Here is a 9,345-nt window from a genome sequence, read left to right as displayed (position 1 = left end):
CGCCTCTCATCGCCGCCAAACCAGACTGTAAAGAAAATTTACATATAAGATTTAATTTAAATGAAACCATGTTATTCTGATTTTAACTGTTTGTACAAACACAGCAGACAGATTATTTGCAATTTTAAACATAATTTTATGACCTTGCAAAAGTTAAATAATTCTGCAAATAATGATGGAAAGGAACTTTTAGGACGTAATTTATTAAAGAAGGTTCATTTTCTTCACAAACCCCAGGAAACTAAACATTTACATGCATTCTTCTATTTTTTTTTTCATCTTCTATAGCCGCCTACTCCCGAGCTCAGGGTCACGGGGGTCTGCTGGAGCCTATCCCAGCTGTCTTAGTGCGAAGGCAGGGTGACACCCTGGACAAGTCGCCAGTTCATCACAGGGCCACATAGACACAAACAACCATTCACCCTCACACGCACACACCTACGGACAATTTAGAGTGTTCAATTGACCTCACATGCATGTTTTTGGAGTGTGGGAGGAAGCCGGAGAACCCGGAGAGAACCCACGCAGACACAGGGGGAAATATGCAAACTCCACACAGAAAGGTGCCAGGCCCACAATCGGAACCCACAATCTTCTTGCTATGAGGCGGCAGAGCTAACCACTGTGCCACCGTGTCGCCCTTACAAATTATTACAATTAATGCTTTGTAGGTGTGGACTCTTTCCAGGCTTGATACGTCAAAAAATCAGGCCAGAACCAGCCAAGGAAGATAAAACTCGAGCATCACTGCACACTGTGTCTATGGCAGGTATGGGCAAACTAAGGCCCGGGAGCCACATTTGGCCCGTTAAGCTTTTTAATCCAGTCCGCCAAACTTCAAGAAATCATATTAATGGTAAGTGAGTCATAAAATAACTGTATTTCATCCATCTTTTTCAGTGTTATAGGAGTGATTTCAATAAAGATAATAAACACCGAGGGGCTTCAAAGAGACATATTATGTAGTAACTTTGCTTTTGTTCATTTTCAATTGACATTAAAGTTACATGATATGTTTTCTACACATCCCTCAGACGTATTTATGGTCCACCAGTCAAAAGGTTTGCCCACTTTTGGTCTGAAGTGTTGATGCACAGGATTGTATGTTGGGAAATGATTTTTTTTCCTGCTAAATACAACTTCCACTATTTCTGACATTACTTTCTACCCCTTTATGTAATGCAGGCAAAGGTTGCAGAAGTCTAAAAAGCCAAATTTTGGGTGTCACTCCTTTAAGTTTAAATTTTCCAATAGATGTGAACGTGAGCAGCAGTTCGTATCTACATGTTAACCCCAGTGATTAAGGGGCAGCCCCAGGGTGTTGCCCTCTCCATGCCTGAAGTAAACTGGGACAGACTGAAGGCCCCTGAGACCTGGTGTAAAGGACAGGCAGGCACTGATAATGGATGGATGCACTGGATGAGTTTGGGAGCACAGAAGAAGATTAGGACCAGATGTGAAAAATGTATGAGTTAGGCCCACATGTGAAAAAAATTATCTCGGATTCTCCTCTGATTTTATCTCAAGATACCGAGGACCAAATGTCCGCTTCCGAGAATTCCCAGAAAATTGTTTAAAACGTGGAGCGCAAGTTTTTTGTTTTTTTCTCTCCACCCCACTCCATCTCTTTTAGCTCGACCATCCTTTCTCTGGCTTCCAGTTAATTTCGGGATCCAATTCAAAATTCTGACCATCCGTGGGCAGGCCCCAGCATAGCTGTCGGATCTTGTTTCTGTTCGCCGTCCCGTCGGGTCATTACGGCCAGCTGAGAGACATCTACTCACTATTCCTCACACAAAACTAAAAAAAACAAATGTGACAGAAGCTCTGCGGCCACTGCACTTCAACTGTGGACTTCATTGCTGTTTGAGGTGAAAGCCGCCTTTCCTATGGGCATTTTTAAAAGTCAGCCAAAACATTTGTTGAAGTATGCAATATTTCAGTAGTGTTAACTGTATTTACTCCATATTTTCCTGCGTTTTATTTTGATTTCACTACTTACTCCATTTTCCTCCTGTCTTTTTTGTTCTGACTGATGTTGTTTAAACCATATTGTTTTGCTGATAATTTTTTTTTTTTTTTTAACCTTGTGAAGCAAAGCACTTTGCAAGCCCTCTCTGTGAGACTTGCTTCTACAAATGAAATTTGTTTTGCTCGCTTGCTCCTCTGGGCGTCTTGCAGGCCACCGCTGCTCCACATCACAGTGCTGGGTCTGTTTTTAAAGAGACTCTTGATGCCAATCGGTCTGGACGGAGTGGACCCAACAATCTGGCTACAAACATCACTTCATCAGAGAGTAATTGTGCAATTGACAATGGGCCACCTGCAACTTCGCCGTGTGCGTTAGTGCACCTGGTGTGCGGTGTGACTTGAAGGGAACATGTACGTTCACACTCTGCTTGCGATGGTCACAATTGCCAGGGTTCAACGTTGTGGCAGACAGTGGAAGTGACCTGCGTCTTAATCTGAAAATCTGAAAAAAAAAGATTTTATTTTAATCCATTCTTCAGGTTAGCACAGGTCATTTTGATTTAATGCGTTTAAAAATGTGTGGCAAGGCGCATTCATGCACGTTCAGAGGTTAATATGAAAAATTGTTACTGCCGCATCATTTCCAGTTTGAATACATGAAAAACTGACTTGTTCCAGACTGAATGCTTTTAGTGAAAGATGTTGGAGTAGCTGACAGACATAATAATGATGACGATTACATACTGCCCAGTTTGTTTGTAAAGTTTGAACTACACAAGGTTTGTACACACATCTGTTCTACAACTACTTATGATTAATCATGTTTTTGGCTATTTTTACGCTTTTAACACATGGAAATTGATTTCAGCAGCAGTAGCCGCAGTCCACTGAGCACTGCTAGCACTTCCCGCCGCTACAAGACTGTTAGCGTTTAACAAAGTGCCTTTGTTTTGAGCGGATCACTCCAAATAAAAGTGGTCACTTGCTGCTCCGAAGGACACAAAGGGAGCCGACTGCTGCTTCAAGTGTCGTGTCATTACCAAAAAGAAGCACTCGGTCAGAACGGAGCTGAGCCCCATGGACGGAGCGAGGAGGAAGAGAGGGCGGGGAGAGGGAGGAGGGCGAAAGAGAGAGAGAGAGAGAGACTTATAACCTGCAGTCTGCTCAGACTCAAAGCAGACGGCTTCCCTCTGATGAGAACGCGCAGAGTGGAGGGAGGCAGACAGGCAGCGGAGACATCAGAGCCTGGAGGTCAAGCACACATCACGCTGGAGGCAGGGAGTGACCACCTGTTATTTAAAGGTGAGCTGCGAAAACACAGTCGTCACAGTCGGTTGTGTGTTATTTTTGTCTCCATCTAACATTGTTCATTGCAGAAGAGAATTGGGGAACTTGGATTAAGCGATGGTTAAACCTGATGATGAAGAACCGACTTTAATCGACTGATCGACGCGGCTCCTCCTGCATCCTCCCTGTGATGTGACGGCCCGGCTTGCTCCCCATCCTCCCTCTCGAGCGGCACGGCATGGAGGACCCCGCCAGCGAGCAGGTCCGGCGGTCGCAGCAGAACCTCTCCTGGGCCGACTGGACCGTCGGCAACGAGAGCGCGTCGGGCAACGCCACCGCCAACCCCCTGAAGCGCAACGAGGACGTGGCCAAGGTGGAGGTGGCCGTGCTGAGCCTGGTGCTGCTGCTGGCGCTCACCGGCAACCTGTGTGTGCTGCGGGCCGTGCGCGCCGCCCAGCGCCGCCGCCAGTCGCGCATGTACTACTTCATGAAGCACCTGAGCGTCGCCGACCTGGTGGTGGCCGTCTTCCAGGTGCTGCCGCAGCTCATCTGGGACATCACGTTCCGCTTCTACGGGCCCGACCTGCTGTGCCGCCTGGTCAAGTACCTGCAGGTGGTCGGCATGTTCGCCTCCACCTACATGCTGGTGCTGATGTCCGTGGACAGGTGCCTGGCCGTCTGCCGGCCCCTGCGCCCCGTGCACAAGGGCAAGGACCGCGCCTTCGTGCTGGCCTCCTGGGCGCTGAGCCTGCTCTTCAGCGCGCCGCAGGCCTACATCTTCTCCCTCAGGGACGTGGGCGACGGCGTGCACGACTGCTGGGGGGACTTCGTGCAGCCGTGGGGGGCCAAGGCCTACGTGACGTGGATGAGCCTGACCATCTACATCATCCCCGTGGCCGTCCTGAGCGTCTGCTACGGCTTGATCAGCTTCAAGATATGGCAGAATTTCAATCTGAAGACCACGCGGGAGCACTTCCTGGCCCTCACGGGCAGGCCCTCCATGAGGGCGCACCCGCTGTCGCGCGTGAGCAGCGTCAGGCTCATCTCCAAGGCCAAGATCCGCACGGTGAAGATGACCTTCGTGGTGGTGGTCGCCTACATCGTGTGCTGGACTCCTTTCTTCTTCGTGCAGATGTGGTCGGCGTGGGACCCCGCAGCGCCCAGAGAAGGTACGCGCCGCACCCCATGCGGTTGTGATGTGTTGCTTGAAGAGGTCCCCTCCAGAAGAGGGGCGTCTGTGTTTAGCTACTTTTAACGCTTGAACGTTTTCTAACACGTGTCAAGTGTGTCATTGGCTACGTTTCCATTGCGGTTTTTCCGAAATAAAACACAATAAAACACTTCTAAGATTTTGACAAAATACAATTGCGATTTGCAGGTGTTTCCACTGAATGGTGCGAAGTTCATTAGCCGTAACTACGATTGAGTTTGTTTGCTTACGTTTGTTTGCTGCCAAGAATGATATATTTCTCTTTGATTACTTGTAAAACAAAATACTCCGTCTCCTCCTCCGTCCAAACATAACGCGCCATTTTCATTTAAAGTGAACAGGTCACGTGACCCCGTACGTCACGTCCGGTGACATGTAAATGCGAAAAAAAATGTTTCCATGACATTTGCGATATACCTCTATATGGATACGTCTGAAAAAAAAACACCTCATTAAAGAGTAAAACCCTTTTAGCGATATTTGAGAGGTTTTTCAAAGTTTAGGTGTTTCCATCACCAGTTTTTATTGCGATACTCAGGCGATGCGCAATTCTTGGCATAATGGAAACGCTGCAAGTGAAGGAATTGTTCATCCTGTTTCTCTTCTGCTTGCTCCATTTTGTTTTTCATCGAGTTTGTGGTAAAACACGGATTTCTGATAATAAGCCCGTTGTGACGGCACACAGGGTTCATTGTCTCTCTGGTCATGATTGAAATACAGGCAAAGAGTCAAATTAACTTTTTGAAGACTAAAAAGGCTGAACAGTCTGCGTTGAGGTCGGGGTGCTCCGCTTACGTAAGATGTGAGACATTGACATAACGCCTCGGTTCAACTCTGCACAACTCAATTTGTGTCCAATAAATACATTGGAAAATCCATCTGAAAAATATTTCAACGTCTCCTATATAAAGGCCCTTTTTTGTCTTACATTGTCTCTATTTGAATGCAAGAACAAAGAGTACTCTGGACTTCAAAGCAACACTCTGGTGTTAAACTTTCAGGCTTTCCCCGTGTGGACCTGCGGATGAATGGAGTGTCATTAACACTGGTTCAAAGCACATCCATTGCAGTAGGGAATAAATGCAACTTCAAAGACTTTCCATATTGGTTCCCACTTGTTATCAGAAAAAAATTATCCTGTGGCTTGTTCAGATTTACCCTTTGGACCCTTTGACACAAAAAAAAAAGACAGGAGCACTAAGGCACAAACAGTGATGCATGGAAAACGGAATAAGACTCAAGAGAAGACACTTCCATATACTGCAGGTCAAAAGTGATTGTAACAGCAGTCAGATATCACTTTAGTGATGTAAAGTCCACCTTTGAACATGCCCTCGCTGAACAGTGACAACAAAGTCAATCTACTAACATCAACTGCACCTGCATATAACAACTAATACTATAGCCAAAGTTGTATGTCCCATTTATTACCATAAGAAAATAACTTCACTCATTAAACACCTTGCGCCTGAGCGCGAAAAAGATGCACGCATGTGAAAAACACTTAAGAGTTCTCAATAGAACCTCCGTGCAAGAGAAGGGATTATTAGAATCTCACAGACTCTCCACTCAACCTTTCACATCCCACTGCTCCACCGAGGGGAGTCTCTTGTTGCTGAAGGCTGTTTAATCAAAATGTAAGATGAAACTGTCTTTCACCAGGTTGACCTTCCCGTATATATGTATGTATCGCCTCCTTTTACTCCCTGTAGTAGTCCCGTTAATTTGAAGGCAAGGCACGTCATCTGGTGCTCGTTTAACCTGTTATCACTGCAATCCCGTCGGAATTAATTAGCTGTTTGATTAGATTTTGGTTCTTTTAAATACGGATCTCAGCAGAGCTGCGCATCACGTTAATACACAGTGGTGAGGGATAAAGGGGGGGGGAGGGGGGGTTGGCAGGAGGAGAATGCTTTCAGACATGCGGCACATCTTAATATTACAATGGAAAGCAGACCAGCATTTTTCATTTACTTCTGGCAGCAAAATAAAGTGGTGAACATCTTTTTCCCCCCAGATTTATGTTGTGCAGCCTCGGGCTACTTTCCCTCTGGGCTTTTAGTTTGATTCGTCTCCTTCAGTAAAGTCAGCACATTGAATTGACACCACCTCTCACTCCATAGGTCCCACATTATACCTGTAATCATGTCGTCATTTTTAATGTGATTAATTCAAAAGGAGCAGTTTTCTGCTAAGACGGATGTTTTGTTGGATCTTCTTCACCTTTGGGAACGGCCAAAAACAAAGGAGCTGGAACTAATACCTGGTTGAGTGACTTTTTTTCCAGGATGTTGTGTTTCAGCACTCAGTGGTGCCAATAAAAGTAAAAGGATGGACTTCTGGGAAGTTCACTGACAGGTTAGAGACATTTGTTATTGTTGGAAAACTGGGGTGAAGTGAGTGTACCATTGTGAGAGGACATAAGGTTATTTTGCCTCTGTTTGAGGACAACAACTCAAAAACACCCCGTGAAGGATTAAAAAAAAAGGGGGGGGGGGGGTGTTGAGTTTGTCCACTTTCCAGCTTCTGACTGCAGAACATCTCACACACTGCGTCTCACACAGCAGGAAATATTACAAGGACAAAAGTGATGGTAAAGTAGGATCTCCATCCGAGATGCCTTATTTTAAATGAACCAATTCATCATCTCTGCATCAAGCAACCCAAGGCCCCATTTTCCAGACATTCTTCAACCTTTTTATTAATATGTTTCTCATTGCTAATGCAAGTTGTTCTTGGAGTCCAAACAATTCAGCATGTCAGTTCTCATCAGTGTTTTACTCTAAGTAACGTCTGCAATGGGATTGAGGCTCCATCAGGCACCTGGAATTGCACTTGTGTTGACTGAGTGAATGTATGAAGGCCGTTTAGAGGCATATATTGTCGTTTTTTGCTAATTCTCTGACAGACATGCCTGAGGTCCGGCAGGTTCAAAGTCGTTAGTAGCCAATACAACCATGGCTTGGAGGAATGCCGTTGTGTGAGACCTGCAAAAATAAATAAATACATTTAAAAAATTCAGGGCATCCAGGCACCAAGTAAGTTTTGACCCTGGAAACACTGGGACATTGCCAAATTTAACAGAATCAATCATGGAAACAAATATCATCACAGCGTGTTCATCAGCAGCTGTCTCCATAGCTAATTGTGGGCCAACAGTGCTAACTGATAACTTTTGGCCACATAGCAACGCACACCTAACGCAAAACAAGCGCAAGCAAGTTTAGCCAAAGCGACGAGCTCGAATGATTCTTTGCGGAATGCAGATAGTTTTTGCTGTTTTCTTTTTTCTTTTCACTTGTGCTCTTAATCATTTTTCCTGCTGAAGCCAATAGAAGGGCCAGCACCAGAGTATCCAGGCTTGGTTTTGAACAAATGTTCTCAACATGTTAAAGATCTGGTGTATGTTTCTCCCTGTCAGCAAATCCAATAAGAGGACAAAAAAACTGCATTTTCTTTCGTCAACTTTAGCAAAATAGCTCAAGATTTGATTTTCTTGAAAGATATTTTCAGCTCACATTATGTCATATTACAGCAAGTGACCTGTTGCCATTTGCAGCACAGATTACATGTGGATTAAATCAAAATAAAGCCCACTGTCCGCAGAAACTTGTCACTCAGTTCCAGCGTGTTTAGGATTGTGTGTTTCCAATAGTCCTCAACAACAGTGGAACTCTATTGTGCAAAGTCCTGAGATGTATTACAGTGTCTTGTCGCTCAGTATCATTTCAAAGGGATTTTTTTTTTTTTTTTTTTTTTCCACTATTACTATTATTATTATTCTTAAAATGTATCTTCCGTTTCTACAGACATGGCCTTCATCATCGCTATGCTGCTGGCGAGTCTCAACAGCTGCTGCAACCCCTGGATCTACATGTTCTTCGCCGGTCACTTGTTCAAGGACCTGGTGCGCTGCTGCTTCTTCTGCTGCCCTGGACGGTCGCCGGCCACTTCCTGCTGCAGCTGCGAGCAGCGGAGGGCGCACAAGAGCAGCTCCGACCCCTGCGCCATCAAGAACACGGGCAGTCAGAGGAGCCTCACCAACACGTCCAGCAGCCACTGAGGCGCTGCTGCAGGACTCTTCCAGAGTTGCTGCCGAGCAACGGTCCAACGTTCCAGCCGCCGCAGCAGCACCTGCAAGCTGTTACCATTGCAATATGGTAATACCAGGCCGATATAAACCGAGGCAGTAAACTATCCCTGCAAAAAAAAAAAAAAAAAAAAAAAAAAGCCCCCATGCCTTTCCATTACAAAGAGTAGAACAGAATGTGCTGGTGTTTTGGCCCTCGGCACGTCTTTTGAACTCCCTTTCGTGCGGGAGTCCTGCACATCTTTCTTTTCAGGATCGCTGTCTCCGCCGGTTTTTTTTGTTTTTTGTTTTTTTTCACCGCTCTACGTCAGCCTGAGTGAGCGTTCACGCAGTTGTTTGGATCTCTCTGTCCCTTGTCGCTGTAGCAGAACATTGTTCCAAAATAAACTGTCCCGGCTTCATTTTTCGACTGCTGCTAATCTCAGTGTTTGTATTCAAGTCGCTGATGTCAAGAAAGGCAGGTGTTCGATGTGACTATGTTGTAAAGTAATAATAATAATAATAATAATAATAATAATAATAATAATAATAATAATAATAATAATAATAATCTTTGTGTTTTCTTTTTTGTCAAAAATGCAAATGTGTTCACTGTAAAATGTGATGTCTGTGTTTAAAACACACTGCGGCAAACACTGTTAAGATGCATGATTTCTTGTTTAATTCACCATTATTATTGTTCACTGTCATTTCCTTTGCTGCTCAATATGATTCTTATCGATGTCTTTGGGGAAAACCAAAATCAAAATAACTAGGTTAATGGTTTCCTCTTGTGGTCATTTAAAAT

The 9,345-nt window shown here is 44.9% G+C and overlaps 1 protein-coding gene across 1 annotated transcript; it reads left to right on the top strand.

Moving 5' to 3' along the window:
- Positions 1–3,041: 3,041 nt before the first annotated feature.
- Positions 3,042–8,803, top strand: oxtrb (oxytocin receptor b). The gene is made up of 2 exons (XM_076037059.1): positions 3,042–4,427; positions 8,278–8,803. The coding sequence occupies exons 1-2, from the start codon at positions 3,497–3,499 to the stop codon at positions 8,529–8,531; spliced, it is 1,185 nt and encodes a 394-aa protein (XP_075893174.1). The 5' UTR covers positions 3,042–3,496; the 3' UTR covers positions 8,532–8,803.
- The last annotated feature ends 542 nt before the right edge of the window (positions 8,804–9,345 follow it).

The sequence above is a fragment of the Nelusetta ayraudi genome, unplaced genomic scaffold (assembly GCF_046127955.1).
Source record: "Nelusetta ayraudi isolate G7.1 ecotype Tasmania unplaced genomic scaffold, CSIRO-AGI_Nayr_v1 ptg000050l, whole genome shotgun sequence".
NCBI classification, from domain to species: Eukaryota; Metazoa; Chordata; class Actinopteri; order Tetraodontiformes; family Monacanthidae; genus Nelusetta; species Nelusetta ayraudi.
Note: the sequence above shows the minus strand (reverse complement) of the source record. Positions and strands in the feature narration are given on the sequence as shown.